Source organism: Pleurodeles waltl, chromosome 7, assembly GCF_031143425.1.
Source record: "Pleurodeles waltl isolate 20211129_DDA chromosome 7, aPleWal1.hap1.20221129, whole genome shotgun sequence".
Lineage (NCBI taxonomy): Eukaryota > Metazoa > Chordata > Amphibia > Caudata > Salamandridae > Pleurodeles > Pleurodeles waltl.
In genome coordinates, this window is record NC_090446.1 from 940,280,519 (window position 1) to 940,301,552 (window position 21,034).

The 21,034-nt window shown below is 45.0% G+C and overlaps 1 protein-coding gene across 1 annotated transcript in view; it reads right to left on the reverse strand.

The window, feature by feature from the left end:
- CLINT1 (clathrin interactor 1) overlaps window positions 1-21,034 on the reverse strand; it is a 447,297-nt gene that overhangs the window by 56,456 nt on the left and 369,807 nt on the right. Inside the window, exon 10 of the mRNA XM_069199652.1 lies at window positions 15,527-15,804. Coding sequence (XP_069055753.1) covers window positions 15,527-15,804 — 278 coding nt within the window. The remainder of the gene's footprint in view (window positions 1-15,526; window positions 15,805-21,034) is intronic.

A 21,034-nucleotide genomic window follows, 5' to 3' on the forward strand; every position in this document is an offset into this window, starting at 1 on the left:
TATGGTGTGGTTCTTGTTTGTTGGCTGGTGGTGTCTGTGGGTTGGCCACGAAACCCCCCTCTAAATAGAGTTTTTCTGAAAGAGCCTCTGCTCTGCGGGGAGTAGAGTGCGCCCATGGCCTTGGCCGTGTCTGTGTCCTTTTTAAGTTTTTCAATGGCTGTATCCACTTCAGAGCCAAAAAGTTGTTTCTCGTTGAAGGGCATATTAAGGACAGCCTGCTGGATTTCAGGTTTGAAGCCTGAAGTGCGTAGCCAAGCGTGTCTCCTTATGGTGACAGCAGTGTTGACTGTTCTTGCTGCAGTATCGGCTGCGTCTAGTGAAGAGCGGATTTGATTGTTTGAGATCGTTTGTCCCTCTTCTACTATTTGCTGCGCCCTTTTTTGGTATTCCTGGGGAAGATGGTCTACGAGAAGTTGCATCTCGTCCCAGTGTGCTCGGTCATATCTGGCCAGCAGCGCTTGTGAATTTGCGATGCGCCACTGGTTGGCTGCCTGTGATGCTACTCTTTTCCCTGCCGCATCAAATTTTCGGCTTTCTTTGTCCGGAGGTGGGGCGTCGCCAGATGTATGTGAATTTGCTCTCTTGCGAGCTGCCCCTACTACCACGGAGTCAGGTGGTAACTGCGAAGTAATAAACACTGGGTCTGTGGGTGGTGGTTTGTATTTCTTATCCACCCTTGGGGTGATGGCTCTTGATTTTACGGGCTCTTCAAAAATTTGTTTTGCGTGCCGTAACATCCCTGGTAGCATTGGGAGACATTGATATTGGCTGTGTGTAGCCGAGAGGGTGTTAAATAAAAAATCATCCTCTATAGGATCGGAATGCAGTTGGACATTGTGGAATTCTGCTGCCCTAGCCACCAGTTGCGAGTATGAGGTACTGTCCTCTGGCGGTGACGGCTTTGTGGGGTATGACTCGGGATCATTGTCCGGCACTGGGGTGTCATACAGGTCCCAAGCGTCTTGATCCTGATCGTCATGACTTATGGTAGTTTGCGCTGGTGAGTGCATTTGTGGCGGTGTTTGTGCCGGCGATGCCTGTGGTGGAGAGGGCGGAGGCGTGACTTTTTTAACCACTTTGACTTGTGGTTGTGCGTCATCCTTTGGAAGTTCGATCCTTCTTTTCCTCATGATTGGGGGAAGGGTTGATATCTTCCCTGTGTCGTGCTGGATGTACAGTCTCTTTTGTGTGTAGTCCGATTCTACACTTTGGAGCTCTTGTCCAAATCTGTGCATTTGGCCACTTATTCCTTGTTCCTCTGAGTAGGATGAAGGTGTGGTATTTTTCGGCGCCGAGAGAGAATCTTTTTTCGGTTTCGGCACCGACAGAATTTTTGTTCCTTTCGGCATGGATTCTCGGTGCCGATGTTTTTCGGTGCCGGTATCTTGTTTTTGTCTCTCGGAGCCGCTTTCTCGGCTCCGAGGTTGCTCCATGGCGGTCCCTCGACCGGAGTCGGGTGTCTTCGCTATGGGCGTGCCCTTTTTCGGCGCCTTCGACGGGTCGCCTGTTTTATGGGTCGAGCCATGGCCTGTTGGCAGTGGCGTCCCCTGGGCTTTCGGTTTGTCGATGGATTTACTTTTCGACGTCTTACTCACAGTTTGTTGCTGTTGTTCGACGTCGGAGTCTCCGGATTCTGATTCCGGAACCGAGAATGTTTCCTCTTCCTCGTCGAAACGTTGTTTTGTCGACGTGGACGCCATTTGTTGACGCCTGGCTCTTCGGTCCCGGAGTGTTTTTCTGGACCGGAAGGCTCGACAGGCTTCACAGGTATCCTCCTTGTGCTCGGGGGACAAGCACAAGTTACAGACCAAGTGCTGATCTGTATAAGGATACTTACTGTGACATTTTGGGCAGAAACGAAACGGGGTCCGTTCCATCGGCTTCGATGTCGCACGCGGTCGGGCCGACCAGGCCCCGGTGGGGGATCGAAACTACCCCAAAGTCTTCCGATGATCGGTGTCGATGTACCTAACTATCCCGATACCGAACGGAACAATACTGACGCTTTCTTCCGAGATTCTGACTAACTTTCCGAACCGAAACACGGAGCGAAAAGGAATACGTCCGAACCCGACAGCGGAAAAAAACAATCTAAGATGGAGTCGACGCCCATGCGCAATGGAGCCGAGGAGGGAGGAGTCCTTCGGTCCTGTGACCAAAAAGACTTCTTCGAAGAAAAACAACTTGTAATACTCCGAGCCCAACACCAGGCAGCGGACTGTGCCACACATGTGTATCTGCAGCAACATATGCCATCGAACATTTAGATTCCAGCAACTACAAGAAGAAGAGGACTGCTGAGCTGAAAGACCCCTGCAGAAGAAGAAAAGAAGACACCAACTGCTTTGGCCCCAGTCCTACCGGGCTGTCTCCTGCCTTCTAAAGAAACCTGCTCCAGCGACGCGTTCTCCAGGACCAGCGACCTCTGAATCTTCAGAGGACTGCCCTGCTTCAAGAGGAACAAGAAACTCCCGAGGACAGCAGCCCTGTTCCAAAAAGACTGCAACTTTGTTACAGAGGAGCAGATTTAAAGACTCCTGCAATCCCCGCAAGAAGCATGAGACTTGCAACACTGCACCCGGCGACCCCGACTCGACTGGTGGAGAACTAACACCTCAGGGAGGACCCTCCGGCGACTCCGAGACTGTGAGTAACCAAAGTTGTCCCCCCTGAGCCCCACAGCGACGCCTCCAGAGGGAATCCCCAGGCTCCCCCTGACCACGACTGCCTGACTCTAAAATCCCGACGGCTGGAAAAGACCCTGCACCCGCAGCCCCCAGCACCTAAAGGATCGGAACCCCAGTGCAGAAGTGACCCCCAGGAGGCCCTCTACCTTGCCCAGGTGGTGGCTACCCCGAGGAGCCCCCCCCCTTGCCTGCCTGCATCGCTGAAGAGACCCCTTGGTCTCTCATTGACTCCTATTGGAAACCCGACGCGTGTTTGCACACTGCACCCGGCCGCCCCAGTGCCGCTGAGGGTGTACTTTTTGTGTGAGCTTGTGTCCCCCCCGGTGCCCTATAAAACCCCCCTGGCCTGCCCTCCGAAGACGCGGGTACTTACCTGCTGGCAGACTGGAACTGGGGCACCCCCTTCTCTCCATTGAAGCCTATGCGTTTAGGGCACCACTTTGAACTCTGCACCTGACCGGCCCTGAGCTGCTGGTGTGGTGACTTTGGGGTTGCTCTGAACCCCCAACGGTGGGCTACCTTGGACCCCAATCTTAACCCCGTAGGTGGTTTACTTACCTGCAAAACCTAACAATACTTTACCTCCCCCAGGAACTGTGTAAATTGCACTAAGTATCCACTTTTAAAACAGCTTTTTGTGTTTTATGTGAAAAGTATATATGCTACTGTAATTATTCAAAGTTCCTAAAGTACTTACCTGCAATACCTTTCAAATGAGATATTACATGTAGAATTTGAACCTGTGGTTCTTAAAATAAACTAAGAAAAGATATTTTTCTATAACAAAACCTATTGGCTGGATTTGTCTCGGAGTATGTGTTCCTCATTTATTGCCTGTGTGTATGTACAACAAGTGCTTAACACTACTCCTTTGATAAGCCTACTGCTCGACCACACTAGCACAAAATAGAGCATTAGTATTATCTCTTTTTGCCACTATCTTACCTCTAAGGGGAACCCTTGGACTCTGTGCATACTATTCCTTACTTTGAAATAGTACATACAGAGCCAACTTCCTACATGCCCTCATGCAAGTTCTGAGTTTATGTTACTCAGGTACCAAGTGCATTGGGGTAACAGGGGATCCCCATGGGCTACAGCATGTATTATGCCACCCATGTGGAGCCCATGCAAAGTGTATCTGCAGGCCTGAATGCGGGGACACCATTTTATGTGTGTACTGGACAAAGGTCATTACATAATGGTAACTCTGAACCTAGGCATGTTTGGTATCAAACATGTCGGAATCATACCCCAATACTGTTGCCAGTATTGGAAGCATGATTCCATGCACTCTGGGGGCTCCTTGGAGGATCCTCAACATTCCTCCTATCATCCTTCTGGGGTTTTCTGGGCAGCTCAAGCTGCTGCCACCCCTCAGACTGGTTTCTGCCCTCCTTGTGCTTGGACAGCTCAAGCCCTTGAAGGCAGAACAAAGGATTTCCTTTGGGGTGGGGGTTGGGGGGCGGAGCAATGCCCTCTTCTCTTGGAAAATAGGTGTTATAAGGCTTGGGAGAGGTAGACTCCCCAAGCCACTGGTATGCTTTGAAGGGCACATTTGGTGCCTTTTGTACATAAACCAGTCTACACCGGTTCAGGGCCCCCCAGTCCATGCTATGGCGCAAAACTGGACAATGGAAAGGGGAGTGATCACTCCCCTGTCCATCATCACCCCAGAGGTGGTGCCCAGAGCTCCTCCTGAGGGGCCTTAGGTTCTCCCATCTTGAATCCAAGGTTGGCAGAGATCTCTGGGAGCATCTTAGTGGCCAGGTCAGGCAGGTGACATCAGAGCCCCCCCTCCTGAGAGCGCAGTCACCTGGCTAGGTGACCAATCCCACCTTTCAGAGCTATTAAGGGTCTCTCTCTCTCTTGGGTGGGTCCTCAGATTCAGCTTGCAAGATTCCAGCATGCACCTCTGCAACCTCTACTTCTAGCCACTGGAACTGCGACGGGACCCTCCAGAAACTGACAATATGCACCCATGATGAAGACTCTGCTTGCAACATTGTTTCCACTGCTCCGCCCAGCTTCTGCAACATTTCCCTGGCTGTGCAGCCTCTGAGGGCTGCAAGTCTTCAGTCTGCAGGAGAAGGAAGAAGAAATCTCCCTTGGAGTGAAGGAGTCACTCCCTTGCATCTGCAGGCACCAACTGCAACAACAACCGGCTCCGTGGATCTCCTCTCATCCTGAGCTGTGTGGATCCTGCATCACGGGTGGTGGTCCGGAGTCATCCTCTCTGCCAGCTATCCAACTTTGGTGGAGGTATGCCCTTGCATTCCCATGCAGGACAGTACCCCCATGCACTGCATCCCTTGCAGCTGCCAAGGCTTATTTGCATATCCTCCAAGGGATCTTCAGGCTCTGTGTAGCCCCGGCTCCCAGCACTCCTTCCTGCGATGCACAGCCCTCTGCATGCTTCTCCTGTGGCGTGGAACCCTTCTTCAGTAGTGCTGCGTGGGCTCCTCTGACTCCTGGTTCCTCGTCCAGTGGGTCTCCTGTGGGGGATGCCTATTCTTTGGACTCTCTGCCTTTCTGCGGGTCCCCCTAGAACTGTTCCGTGGGTTGAGTCCTCCTGGATCTTTCTAGTCCCCGGCAGCTCTGCTTTTGCTTCACAGCAACTTCTGCCTTTGCCAAAGCTCGTTGGCGGCTATTCCATGTCACTGACCGACTGCAATCATTCATCTGGCGTGGGACGTCAACAGCATCCTCCAGGAACTCTTCACCTGCTCCTGGGCTGCATTCCTGACCATCTTCGTCCTACAGTTGACCAACTCCTGCATCCACAGCTGGGTGGGTAGTAGCTCCTACTCCTCCTGGACTCTTCTGTGACTTCTGGACTTGGTCCCCTTCTTCTACATGTCTTTCTGTTCAGGAATCCACCGCTGGTGTCTTGCAGTCTTGTCTGGGTGTTGCATTTTCTTAATTTTCTTATTTTTGGGTGGTTTGTGGAAAATCTAGTCATTTACTCCTTTCCTCTTGGTCGCTAGGGGGCCCTGTGGTACTTACCTTTGGGGTTTCCTAGTACCCCCAGCTCCCCTCTACACATTCCACTTACCTAGGTGGGGGTCTTGTGTTCGCATTCCATTTTTTAAATATATGGTTTGGGCTCCACCTAGGGTTACTATTGACTATTTGCACTGGTTTCTGTCACTTTTTATGCCTAGTTCTGATAAATAGTGTACATATTTGGTGTGTTTACTTACCTCCTATTGGAGGATTGCCTCTGTAGTACTTTTTGGCATTGTGTCACTAAAATAAAGTACCTTTATTTTTGTAACACTGAGAATTTTCTTTCATGTGTGTAAGTGCTGTGTGACTACAGTGGTATTGCATGAGCTTTGCATGTCTCCTAGATAGGCCTTTGCTGCTCATCCACAGCTACCTCTAAGGAGCCTGGCTTCTAGAGCACTGCCTGCACTACACTAACAGGGAATACCTGGACCTGACATAAGGTGTAAATACCTTAGGTACCCATCACACACCAGGCCAGCTTCCTACAGATACCAAACCAAACATTTCTCCACCCAGAGAGGAAGAGGCTTTAGTGGCAGAGGTAACAGAGCATTGGTCACCTTTCCACAAGCTATCAGGGTAAGTACCACAGATTCCCCTTCTTTCCAGGTAAAAGTGGGAGGTCGCCTCAAATTCTTTTTCCATTTTTGGCAGACAATAACACAAGATCCTTGGGTTTTAGATACCATCCAAGGGTTCAAAATAGATTTTTGCATGGAACCTTTCCAATTAGTTTGCCCGAGAGATATAGCCCTAAATCATGCCCAAAAACTCATTGTGGAGGAAGAGATAAAAAGCTTGAAACAAAAAGGAGCTATTGTTCAGGTTACTTTATCAAAAAGACTATTCGTAAATACACTATTCTTAGAAGGAAAAAAGGACATGGGTTGGAGACCCATGATAAATCTAAGGAATTTGAACAAGTTTCTAACTCAGACATACAGAGATGGAGGGAATCCATATTCTAAGAGACCAGCTGCTGAAAGAGGATTGGCTCGTAAAGCTAGATCTGAAAGATGCCTATTTTATGATTCCAATGGCCAGGGAACACAAACCTTATCTTCAGTTCTTCTGGCAGGATCACCTTCTTCAATTCTTCCCTCTGCCCTTTGGTCTCTCGTCAGCACCTTGGTGTTTCATGAAAGTTTTGAGGGCTGTAGCTTCCTACCTCAGAGAAAGAGGCATTCGGATGATCATCTATTTAGACAACATTTTGATTATGTCCCAATGTTATACCCAGATTGTGAAGGATTTGAATATTGTCATATCCCTCTTAGAGAATGTGGGTTTTATTGTAAACAGAGAAAAATCTGTACAACACCGTCCCGATCTCTAGAATTCTTGGGTTTCACCATAGACCCGGTCAATACCCTTCTTTAACTACCCTTGAAGAAGACTGACCCATCAAATAGAGTTACTTCAGTTGGATGCTGGATCCGGGAGCCCTAGTGATTAATGCTTTCCTTTATAAATGAAAAGGATCCAATGCTTATGCATTTTCCCCATTTGCAATGATTCTGAGAGTTCTACAGAAGGTCCGACAGGTAAGGTGCTATCTTGTCCTGATTACTTCTTTTTAGGTTTCACAACCTTGGTTTCCAGTGTGTCTGAAACTACCTTGCGACACACCTCTCTTGACTCCCACAGAGCGAGGGCTTCTGCTAAACAGGGATGGAGAGGACCACCCTCTGGCCCTGAATAGGAACTTCTTGCCTGGAAGGTATCAGGAGATAAGGATGTATGTCAGGGCTTTCGGGTAGAGCTGAGGAACTACTGGAGGAATCCTGGGCATGAGAAACACATAAAAGATGTAAAGGAATCTGGAAGTCACAAGTTTGTTGGTGCTTGGAAAGGGGTCTGGATCCCATGGAGGCTCCTATAGTGGAAGTGGTAAACTTTCTAGTAGAACAGTTTGACAGGGGCCTTAGTTATAGAACACTGAACTGTTATAGGTCTGCGATTTTGGCAGGAAATAGTTTGGTCAACGGAAGGTCTGTTGGGAAGAACGTTTTGGTCTGCCAAGTGCTTAAAAGCATTAGATTAAGAATACCTCCAAGATCGAAATACACAACTTTTTGGGACGTTAATCTAGTCCTGTCTATGTTTTCCAGTTGGCCTAGCAATAGATATTTAGACTTGAAGAGACTCTCTATGAAGATGGCCTCTTTACTTTGTTTGGTGTCTTGTCGAAGAGTGTTGGGTGTAAAGGCTTTAGAGGTAACAGAGTTTACGATGTGTTTGGAGTGACATTTGAGATTACAAAAAGAACCAAGACTGTGTCTGAAACAATCTTTTACCCAAAATGTGATTCTTGCAAAAAACTATGTGTAGTGAGCTGTTTAAAGGAGTATGAGCACAGGATGAGTGAATTGTGCAGTGATGGGAGCAAACAACTTTTGATTTCTTTTGTTAAGCCTTTTAAACCAGTGTCTACAGCTACCATTGCTAGATGGGTTAAATGGACTATGCAATCAGCTGGCACTGATTTGCAGAAATTCAAGGTGCATTCTATGAGAGGCGCAATGGCTAGCCAATCCTTTTATAAAGGTGGCAGATTGGAGGATATTTTGAAAGCTGTAGATTGGTCAAATTCTTCGACATTCGCAAAACATTACTGCAAACCAACTGAGCACATTTCTGATGTGGTTTTAAATACCTACCAGCATGCAAAAAGGAAGCCACCAGTCTGGCAATGAAATAGCGATTCTCCAATTATAATGCCAAGAGAATTTAAATTTCATTAAAGACACAGAGGCTAACATTATTCCCCCCACCCTCCCAAATACATGCGTTGCACAAAAAAAAAAAAAAGAAATGGGGGAAATAAATTCATATAAAAATAATATATTGTTTTCATTCCTTTAAAATGTATTTTGCAAATGTATTGTTTTAAAATATACTAAGAGTTATTTCATTTAAATGTACATCTTTATGCTTTTGAAGCACAAAACAAATTCGTAAACATTTCCTTTTTCATTCTAGATATTTCACAGTGATTTCCTTACGGACAGATGTTCCTGTTGGACTTTATGTTTACTAAGGAGGAAGGAAAGTGATATCCACATGAATTGAACTTGCTGATCCACATCTGGAAACGTGTTGAAGGACCTTTAAGCTAAGTTTCCATTTATTTTCAAGATTCAACAATTAAAAGAGGCAGAATGTGGTCTACATTGACTGGTTATGTGTATTGAAGGTTCTATTCTAGAATGTTTTCTTTGTGATGTGATTTGCTTTTAAGTGTTGCGAGGAGTAGCATTAGAGAAATAATACATATTGTTAGCCTCCGTGTCTTTAATGAAATTCAGATTATCTTGGCATTATAAATGGAGAATCGCTATTCTCGTACCCTGTGGGAGGGAGCGAACCGATAACAGCTCTGTAAACATTGGTTAACCTGGGAGCCCAAAGGTCAAAGTTAACTTTAAACAGGCCGACAGAAGCTCTTTCAGGCCCCGGAGCTTTCCTACACTGGCTGTGCTTAAAGGCCACCTCGACTTCATTCACAGTAATGCACTTCCTAAACTGAAGGGACAATTCCCAGTCGGTCCCTGAGGGAGTCCCAGTGTCCTGATAATTGTCAACATTAAACAAAGAATTTAAAATTTGTGAGAAATGTGTGATCCATGGCACCTCTGGAATTGAACAAGCTTCATCGCTTGGCGTCCCTCGCACTCCGAGCAGCCAGCAAATGAGACAAATGCCTCGTTTCCAAGTTCAATCTTCCTAACCTTCAAAATTGCTTTATATACTTTACATGCAATAGTGAGAGTTTCACAATTTTTTTTGTACAGAGCCAAGGGCGACCTTCAACTGCTTATGTGATAATGAGCAGGCCGTATTAAACCACCAATGGAGGTGGGGCGGGGTTGGGGGGGAGGGGTGGGAGATGAATAGAAATAGGACGCTTTACAGTTAAGGCCTGCAATATAGCTAAACAAACACTGGTAAAGTCTTTAAATTCTGAGAATGGAGTAGCATCCAAGGGCAAACAATTACGTATTGCACCAAGCTTTTCAGAAACAAGGTTTTCGAAGAAATGTTTTGGGTCAACCTGCTCCCATTTCAATCTGAGCCCTTTGTTGGAGCCAAAAGTAAGAGGGGCCACAACCTGCATAGTCTCTGCTGAAACCAAATCAAAATTAAGAGACGCTATGAATGGGTGATGGTCACTAGCACAATTAGGAGAATGTTTAAAATCAACTTGAAATTAAAAGGAACGCCACACAGTATATGATAATATTCAATGCATTCCCATAATTAGAATGTTTGAAGTGTCTCATCTCCTTACCATCCTTTTTTACCAGGCCAAAAACTCTTGAGCTACTAAATTCACAAACCATACAATGAAAATTGCCTACCCAAAGCAAACAATATGAACATTTTTAAAACTCACATTTGCAATTGCATCATTCAACACAGCCACTATTATTTGTACAGAGGTGGTCGATAGGTTATGGTAAAAAATTTACAAACAACAGATCCACTGTACCCAATCCTGACAGCATTAGTAATTGGTACCAGACCATGGGAGGAGATTTGACATTTAAGCCAGGGAATTTAACAGAGATTAAAATAGCTAGTCCCCCCCTTGCCCTCCCAGAAGCAGCTGACAAAGCAGAATTGTAAAAAGAGAAAAAAACATTAATATGAAAGTATTCCAATGCCAAGGTCTCTGCCAAGCAGATCAATTTCAACTCTTTAATGAAACCCAACCACTCATCATTGATCAACTTTGAGCGGGGTGCCCTGCCATATTCTCAGATAATACTTTAAAGGTTTTTCAACACAAAATATTCTAGCTGGTTAACTCACACTCAGCCTGAGTTTCACTTTCAAGGCTCACACTTAGCATGGGTTTCACTTTCTGAGCAAGGGCCACGGACCTACTTAGGGAAGGATCTTTGCATTTTCTCTTAGAGTTTTCAAAACAGCGGGCGTGGTTTGAGAATCTCGCTTCTTGACTTGCGATAACACATCAAGGCAAAGCACACTGCACTTTTTGCTTTTTTGTGCACTTTATAAATCACAGTTTAAATTAATTTTCCGAAAGGTTTTAGATTTTTACAGCACTCTGACTCGCCAGAGCTTTGCCATGCTGTTTTTTTTATTTATTTTTTAATTAGAGGGTCACTTAACATCAGGAAAATATATTGCTAATTGGGGTGGCTTTTGGTTCTGGGATATTTTATTGTCTTGGATATTTTTATATACTGAGATTTGAAATGTTTTTGATTTATCTGTTCTAGGAAATTAACTGTATGAGTTGTATGTTAGAAATTTGACCTATTACAGCTTTTTGTTTAGCCAAATAAAGTTTTATGATGATAATGTTGATGACCCCTGTACCAACAGTGCTTTTAAAAGCCAGTCAACCAGGTACACAAAACAAGGTACATTTCTTTTCAGATATGCAGTCATTTGGGCCAGGTACTAAGTGAAATTCTTGGGGACGACGTCCAACCTAAGGGAAGTGACCAACCACAGTAATGTCAGATACTGCCTGTGATTTAAATTAATGGGAATATGGAGGTAGGAATCCAGTAGGTAAAGAAGTCAAGCATTCTCCATTGTGTGGCAGTGAGATAACTTTTGTAAGGTGACCATCCTGAAAGATTATATTTTCAGAAAATTGTTTGAAGCCATGAGGTCAAGAATAGGCCTTTAGATGTCTTTTTTTTTTTTTTTTTTTTAACATTAGGATGAGGCTGGGGTACGAGTGACCATTCATTGCACTAGTTTCTGGTTATCTGTTCTAATGTTCTGATGAAATGTTAAACAATGATCTTTTGTTGCAATTCCTGAAACTGAAGATGGTGCTCCTACAATGGCAGCAGCATAATACTTCTGCAAGAACTACAGGGTATAATCAGACTCTTCTATTTGCAGTAACACTGACCAGGTGTGATGTTCCTCTAATCAAAACCATCTTACCCCTGGTATTAGAGGCAACAGAGGCTGCTGGCACTGAGAAGCAAGGCTCTTTTTGTAGAGTCCTGGGAGCGAGACTGTAATTCTCTCAGCTTGCTGGATGTGCCATAGCTACATCCACGAAGTTGCAGAGCTACGCTATTAGAAAGACCTCACTAGACACAGGAGGTTTGGTAGCATGTATACAATAGTCTGCTCTGGTAACTGTAGTATGAACAGTTTTCCTTGAAGTGTCTGTGGCCTCGAACCATCAAAAGCGGCTGTCGTCAATATTGCAATATTCCTGAAGAAAGTGCAGTATCTGTGTTGTCTCTGTAGGGCTTCATCAACATCCTTATACACATCTTTAGCGCATAAAGGACTTTGACAATATGCTTTCCAAACAGGGTTTCCACATCAAATAGCATAACCACTATCTTGCTTTTGACCTCAGTCTAGAAGGATGCACACTTCCAGGCATCCCTCTTGGCACAATGACCACTCCTGCAAACTGGCAGAAGCCGTTTTGTTGACACTCTCTAGTGTGAAAACTTTTGTTTTCTAATGCCTGTCCACAGAGATTAGGTCAATTAAAGGCAAGAAGGCATTAGTAACTTTGCAGAACTCATCACCCCAGGATCACCATTGTGTTGGTTGCCTTTGTGGAGGTGGTGCCATTGAGTTTACTCTCATTCGCACAGTGTCAATTCAGTTATAGTATCTGGTGTGTGGTAAACTGGGTGTGACTGGGGTTATTTGATTTTCTCTGAGCAGTTACAGTGACTGTGGAGCTACCTCAAGCTTGACAAATGACAACCAGTGGTGCCCAGTTTGGAACACAGCACATTTCTCCAGATGAAGGACAATTGCATGGAAGGTCACCAGGGTCTTCATTAGCTTCAGTCCCCAACATATACAGTCCATGATAAGGACTGAGTTAATCAACTTCATCAGCTATTCTTTAAAACCATTATGAAAACAATTTCAATGATGTAATTGGCAGGTCAAAACGTATGGAGGTTTTCTCCATCATTATATGAAAACGACAAATGTCTTCAGCTGGTGAACTGACCCGAGGCTCTTTTTTTCTCGCTCATTAATGCACAACATCAGGGGTCTCCAAACATTTCTGTAATAAGAGCTACTTATGTTCAATAAAAATCATACTGAACTATTACTAATGGTGATCATCCCAGCCATGACTGCCAGGATCACATAAGACCGGGTTTCGAGCAGTAATGTAAAAAAGGCTTTAACAATTTGAATTGTATGGGTAGTTCATAAGAGTGACACTTAAAGGCTTTAACAGTTTGAAGTGTATGGCTAGTACATAAGAGCAACTCTTCCTGGCACCAAGGTAATAATAATAATGAGTACTGCATTTCTCCAACTGAAATCATAGCTTTAAATGCATTTTGAAAACGCAGCCATCCTTATCCAGACATCAGCATATGAGCTCTGAAAATGCAAACATTTTCATCTTGAATAAATACTTTTATGTTGGTATGCATATAATATTCAACCAAGTAAAAAATATCTGCATTAGTAGGAAGGGCTGCACATTGGAAAGTTGCTCACAGGTAGCTGGAGAGCAACTGGTAGCTTGTCGTTTGAGACACCTGCACTACATGGAGTGCACTTCATGCAATAACAAGTTTTGCCATTCCAATTTGGCCTGGTCCACTTCCCCTTTTTCATCCTCTTGAAATTCCCCTACTCTTCCTTGTTTTTCTTCACCCATGCCCCTGGCTATTGAATACACCCATCGTAGAGGTGGCGGGTTGCAGAATAGGTGGTGGAGGGACTAGCATTTGCAGATGAGGTGGCAGTCCTGGAAATCTAGTATACTAGTTCATTATATGGAACCGAGATGAGAAGAAACACACAGGAACTTGACCAACAGAACGTATCATAAAATACCTCCTAGGTTGATAGTATGGTACATAGTCTTCTGAGTAATGCTGATAAGGAGTGTTGTACTCTGGTGCAAAACCTTCGAAGGGTAGACCTTCGAAGGGTGTTCTTCTTTGTCGCCTGTTTAATATTTTTCTAGGTACTTCACAATCAGTGGACCTGAATGTAGGACTCCTAGTCACTCATCTGACTCTCACCGTGTCCAGAATACGGACCGTCGTCTGCGCTATAGCTGTCAGCGGACAGGACAACTAGGCACCGAAAGAAGATGGCACTCGATGTCTTAACTCGTCTCTTGAAGATGAGATGTTACTCCCGTTGACAGGAAAAAGGGTGAGCACTGCTGATGGCACAGCCGATGAAGGGTGCACTGATATGATTTGTAGGATAACTGATGGTGGTGTTGATGGTGGGAGTCCCACAAGGGGATTGCAGGAGCTGCCTGCCATGTTGGCAGTTACTGACTAGTTGGCAAATGGTCTACCGTGACCAATAACAAGCAAGCCAACTGTGTTTGTTTGGTGGATACTGACAAGTATGAATGGTGGACTGTTGATGTGGGAGCTGTCAATGAGAATGATATGGGGACTTTAGTTAAGGACTGTGCATCTCTGCCCCCTCCTCCCTCCATCTCCGAGTTGCTATGTTTCCCTGCTCCCCGCCCCTGTGTTGCTTTGTCTAGTCCTTTGCTTCTGTATCTCCCACCCGGTCGCTGTATTGATTTGTCTCACCACATGCTTCTGTACTCCACCAGGCTCCTTGTCTCTCTGTCTAGCCGTGTGCTTCCCTGTCTCTGTGTTGCTCTGCCTTGCTTTGTGCTTTTGTGGTCCCCGGTGTTGTTTTGTCTCGCTGTGCGCTCCTCTGCCCCAGTGCTGTTTCTATCCCCTATGTTGTTCCTCCCCACCAGCCAGCATTCCCAGTTTTGCTTCCCTGACGGTGTTCCCTGTTCTGCTTTTGTGCCCCTCACTGCCGTATTTCTGTCTTTTTTAGTTACTGATCCAACTCTGATTGGTAACTAAAAATATATAAAAAAAAGAAAAAATACCATGTCATATCAGCTCTACAATTCAAAGGTTTTTTTTTTCTTTCTTATGCTAAAACCCATTGGCAAAGTCAATAGGTCCGAAAGGCAAGACAGACTAGCTTTGCCAATGTTTGTTGCATCCTATATGCCCTTCTCCAAGTGTGGTGCTCCAGAGGACTTGTGGAAACCAAAACGTGTGACCTCTTCAATCAGGAATAAGATCTCCTTCCAAATTGGTCTTAACTTAATTTTTGGTTATGGTTGTTCTGTTGTTAATTATTGCAAACATCACTGTTCACCTTAATAGTTTCAAATCCTCCTTCACCCTTAAAGAATTGTTTTTTAGAGCCAATAAAAAACTTATCTACGTTTTTCATCCAAAACTGAGGTTTAAAATGGGTAGCATTAAACCAGCTAGCCTTCCTAATTCTGAAATTATAATCATCTGAGGAGATCCAACTTTGGTTATGTCAACTGATATATTGATGGCTTGATTCGCTGCTAGTTGTCCCTCCTTCAGAATGTTTAATGCTTTCCTCGAATGGCTTTGAGTGACATAGGCAGGAAGCTTTAATCTAATACCACATCTCAAAATCAAACCTAGACCACAATGAACAGAAAATATTTGCTGCCATCACTTTGAACAAATCATATGTGAATCTTTGTTTTCTTTTTAAACTGCAGACCTGCCACCATATTAGGATGAGATGGAGGTTGAATGGAAAAAAACAATCTTTAAAATGTTCACATTTCTTTGAGTGAGTTAGGAAAAAATATACCCTTCATTGTAAGCTGAAACGGTAAGGCGGGACGCCAACTACATTACAATAAGGCTGTTCATGAACAGGTCATAAGATGCATAGATACCCCATTATACTCAAATATTAGGTGTGGTAATAACCCCTTGCTGGAAGACCAGAGATGTGCAAGAGACGTTTATCTGGTTACACTGAAACAGTGGCTGATAAAGAGTCCTTACCTGTGAGCGGGACATGGGAAGAGAAATGCCCACCGAACTAGAGCTCATCATTGACAGATTCATGCTCTGGGAGGAGGTCATGGTTCCATGAGCAGGACCCATCATGTCAAACAGGTCGGGCTGACTGGAAGATGGTGGGGGCAAAGAGGCAGAGAACAGGTCTGGTTGGGGTATACCACCGAACAGGTCTACTGTGGGGGCAACAGGACCAGGGGACACCTGAGAGAAGGTGCTCCAGTCTCCAAATTCTCCATTGCCACTAGCACTTGTGCCTGGAACTGAAAAGAAGCAGAATTATGGCACAGAAGTAATAATGGACACCCTATACATGTGCATAAACGGGCAATTCAGTACACATTACACACAGGTTGCAGAACACTGAGAAAAGGGAATGTTACTCATAATCAGAAAAATTAAACAGAAATTATGCATAACATTGTTTGATGTTTAAGGTCAAAAGTGTAAAGACTCAGAAGAGGAGCCAACATGTAATTAAATAGACCCAACCAATATACATTGAACACTGCACGAGTAAAACACCACCACAAGAAAGGCAGAGATGTCAATGATGAGCAAAGGTAGATCTATTAATGTAATATGTATATTCCTAAAGGTTTAAATTCACTCACCAATAAAGACAAATTCCTTCAACTGGAGAAAAACATGCTTTTGTACTTCATTTATAGTGCATACAAGAGTACACAGATCCTCTGCACTGAAGGGAACTACTGTGTGCGTGGATGTGGTGCTTGTGAAAGATCAAAATGCTGTCACTCAGTGGCTGAACCGTTGCCCCATGCTGTATGTGTAATGGGTGGACGAAATTCCTGAATCACACACCAATGGCGGAAATGGGCTTGCTGAAATCCTGTATAAATATATACATATGTGTGCATACATATTTGAAAGTATTTATTTATTTAAAGGTCTTAACTAACTCCAGACTAAAGGGCACACTGATGCAGCTCTGCCATTCCAGAGGCACGCCCAAATGCCATTTGATAACGTATGTACATACGTGCATGCTCCCAGGAATGCCACGGAGCTCCTTGGATCAGTGAATACAAATAAATGTTAATTTAATGGCCTAGCACTGTTAATATTCTTTTCTCAATTGCCAATCCGGCAGACTCAAGTGAAAGAGTGACCAAAAACGTTTATATATTCTACTGCAAAGCTGTTGCATTGCCCAGGTCAGAAAGGAACGCAAAAGCAAAACCAAACAACTCGTATTTTTACCTTCATGCATCCTTCTCTCACACTGCGGTGGTGAGGTCTAGCCCATGACTTACAGTGAGAGAAGTGCTGCGGATGTAAGAAAAATCTAAACGGGTGCAGATTACATGATCAAGTTCACAAGTAATAAATATTTGTTAGCTTGCTGCCACAAAAGGTACGAACATTGACAAAGGGAACTGGAGAAAATGAGTTCAACAGTTTCCATTTAAGGTGACCGGAGTGACTTGGGACCTAATGTTCTCTTATAGCAACAAGTGAGAAGAGGCTATCAGCACATTCCTGGACTAACTTGTAGCTTCATGGGTATAAGTAGGCCATAAAGTATTCTGCTGGTGATACATTCACTGGTGGTCATCCTACTAAATATCTTTATTTACTTCAGGGTACATACTTCCAGAAGGAAGTTAGAGGCAGCCAGTTTGCTTTCCTTTATTTGTCAGTACTCACATTCCCTTAACATATATATGCAGAAAATAGTCCATCTTTTGAACAAAAATGTTTAATATGAAACAAAGCATTGTTCTTGCTGACAGGAGGGTTGTACCTTAAATGTATTTCTAGTTTGCTTCTTTTCTGGATAGCTTTTTTCCCTACCTTCTTCAATTCGATTTTTGAACTTCTTTTTTATTGTTTTATTGCTAGCATCAAATAATTCTCTCTGAAAGTGTTTGTTTCAGTGCTTCTCTTCAACCTTTCTTTCTCTCTGGCTGTTTCTTCATGAATATCACTCTGGCTTTCTCTATATCTTTGTCTCCCTCCCTGCTTAGAGATTCCAACAAACCTGGCTACCTCTGTTACGGTTTATCTTAAAAGTGTATTCCAAGTTATTTTAAGATTCCCATATGGTTTGCTCAATCTCAGATTGTCTATGTGCACTTTTCTGTTCTTCACTGTTGACCTGTCCGTTTCTCTGTTTTAGTCATTCTCTACTTCTGTGCCTGTTCCTTTGTCTTTAAAAACTTTTTTTCCCTAGCAAGACGGGTTTTATTACCTGATAGTAAGTGAAAAAGTATATGTTTTTTTCCTTACGTGAACTGAGAGAGCCTTGGAGCTGGAAGATTTACTTTCTTGCTTTTGCTTGTAGCTATTAATCTTGGGGGACACAAAATGTTAAGTAGATTGCAGGCCTTGCATTCCATCCCTGGTGTTCGAAAATGGGTCACTAGTTGTGTGGCCTGCACAAGCAATGGGTCCAAATTGTCCAGTACTGGGAACCAAACACCCCTTTGTAGTGCTTGACTCTCACAGGACAGAGAAGCAGAACAGTCCAAGGCCTACTCAGGGGAGGTGGTACTCACCGGTAAGCAATAATAACACTCAATAAATGGCTGACCAGTCTGTGCTTTTTCTTTTGTAAAAAGAAAAAGTAGATTTATTACACACACACACTACTCAATGCTATGCAACAATTTACAAATATACACAAGCTGATGGAAATACTTCTGGATGCCATTGTATAATCATTCTCATCTCTCTCAAAAGTTGAGTTAGACCAACAAATCACATCAAAAACGTGCATTTGTATTCAAATGCAGTATTTGAGTACACCTTAGGGTGAGAGCACTTAATTCTGGCAATAAAGCATATATGCTTTGATCATGAGTGGCTGTCAGTCTCATTATTTAAATAACGCATTTACAAGAACAGGTAGCTTATAGGCATGTTTAACTGATCTGTGCTTTCAACATAAATAATGCCATCCCAATACAGCCCCTAGTGGGCATCACCGTTATAATTACAACAATATGCAATTAAGACTTCCTCCCCTACAGGGTGTTCGCAGCAGATACCTTAAATCAATTCCAACATACACTACTGCACTTTTAACGTAGCCCCTAAAGGACATCATTCTTATAAAAACACTAAGGTGCAATCACCTCCTTTAACACCTAGAGGGTGTCTGTCCACATGAAAAATCTAATTGAATATTTTTAGGCGACAGCACTGTAGTCATAATCTCCCCCCCCCCCCCTAGGGGCAGCATCACTCCCAGCTTCAAAGCGAAAGCTCCAGCTTGGAGACTGCTTAAAATCAATGCAAAGCCCTTGAGGGGTTACCATTTATGAGTCCACTGAGACTGAAGGTGGGGACATTTGAGGGGGAGGCTGTGCTCCTCCTGCAGCTCCCCCACATTTTGGTATGATTTTGGTAGTGGCCCCGTCCTCCTGGGGCACCACAAGCTGAAAACAAGCACTTTATTTATTTAGAAAAACAAAATAGAGGCAGGCAAGTCCCGCAGGGCATCATGGGGCGCTCCTCTCGCTGGCTTCATGAATAGTTAAACAGCGGCTCTCCAGCTGCGCCGGGGAAAGCCAAATTAGTTTCCCTGGTTTTTCCTTTCACTTTCATGCAGCCTCATGCTGTGCAGATTTCCGTTGTTGGTAAATTGCTCGGGGAGCCAACCCCAGACCGCTCTCGCCAGCTCCCCGTACAGCCAGCATACAAGACAGCTGCCGTGGGAGCTGGCAGTTGTCTCGTGGGGCTGGCTTTCCTGCTGGAGGAGGGTACAGGAAAGGCCCACTGCACTGGTAAGTGCACTGGCACTTCCCCACTCCTTTGCTGAAATCGGGGCCCAGGGGCGGGGTACTGGGCCTCCCCCCATCTTCTCGGGTAGTGCGACGGCGCTACCCCCTGGCCACGGATCTTCTTGGGCCCAGGGATGGGGTCCTGGGGCCCCTTTATTGTAGCTTGGGGGTGCGACGGCACTGCCCCACTCTCCCCCCTCCACATAAGGCCCAGGGATAGTGTCCTGGGCCTCTTTCACTGTAGCCTGGGGGCGCGACTGTGCTGCCCCGCTCTCCTCCCTCCATATAAGGCCCAGGGATGGGGTCCTGGGCCACCTTCATTGTACTGTGGAGTAGTGCGACAGTGCTACTCTGCAAATGTAAAGCACTCTGCAGTTCTTCTTCACAGGGAAAGCACAACAGCACTTTCCTGCCTTCTTATTCCTCTGGGAGCAGCCTCCAGGACCTGGCCCACCCCGGAAGCCAGTTGAAAACTAGCAGCTGAGCTGATGGGCTGTAAAGGTCACTAAACTTCCTACAGGGATTGAGATCCTACAGGTGGTTAGCTGTGTTTTAAAAATCACTGATTGATTGATGTCTCGGGCCCCGTTGGGCCAATTTTGATGATCTTGGACTCCTTTTGCTCCTGGTGACAAGCCCTCGCCACCTGAAGCACTTTCATCAGGCCTCCTGACTTCAAAGATGCCAAACGTTGTAGGATGCAGGTTTCACTGACTTCCTGGGCCAGCCTTTCACTGTTTTGTCCTCTAAGGCCTCCAGCCTGGGCCTCTCCTTCTCCTTGCACAGAGCCCAGTCTTTCCTCCAACTGGTCCTGGGGTCAATCAGAAGGAGAGTCCTTGATCCAGTGGGCAGTCAGAGGGTTCTTGCTTCCAACTGTTCATGGTGCCAGCCTCCAGTCCCAGTGTTCCACCAAAAAGCACAACCAAGAGAGAGCTCTCTCCTGTGCAGGACATTTTAAGTGGGGGCAGAAGTGTCCAGCAGGGCTACACCTCTGGCCTATCCGGATGTGCTACATCACCTCTCCACCCCGGTTCCAACCTCTCTGCACAGTCCTCTAGAACAGCTCAAGATGGTGTCAACTCAGGAGTCACTTGCCACGTACTCTGGGTAGGTCTCAGCTCCACCCCTCACTGACATCACTGCCAGGGCCTTCCCCCAGCAAACCTTCAAAGGAGCCCCCCAGTTTGGGTCAGGGGGTCTGGACTACTGCCTTTGTTGAGTGCCTTGGGGCAAGCCCTCTGCCTGGCACAGGATGACAGTCGGCTGATTAATGTACAGCAATTCACCCAATCCCTTCCTCTTTCACAGCTGGCTTAAACAGTGTTAACTGCTTCCTTTGACGGGTGAGGCCTTTGTTCCTGTAGATGGCGAGAAAATAAATTAACACAGCTGGGTTACAAAAGGCCTGGGCTTTGATCTTGAGCTGAGTCAGAGAAATATGACATTCCTGGATGACACATAGGATGTACAGGTATGCGTCTGGACTTCACAGCAGTGTTCTTTTCACACAGGTTACAGTGTACATTGGTGCGACTCTGGAGTCTGTGGACCCTAGGGGAACTGGAGTACTGTTTGTTTATTTAAATCCCTCCCCACTGATTATGCATTACTAACTTACAGATGAGGTGGGTTAGTTCACTGCATTACAAATATGTAGTTTTCCTGCTTCCTCTTATTAGCTGTACTAATTTGGATGATCTTGTTAGTGGTATTACCATCTACGCATTCTACTGCTAATGATAAT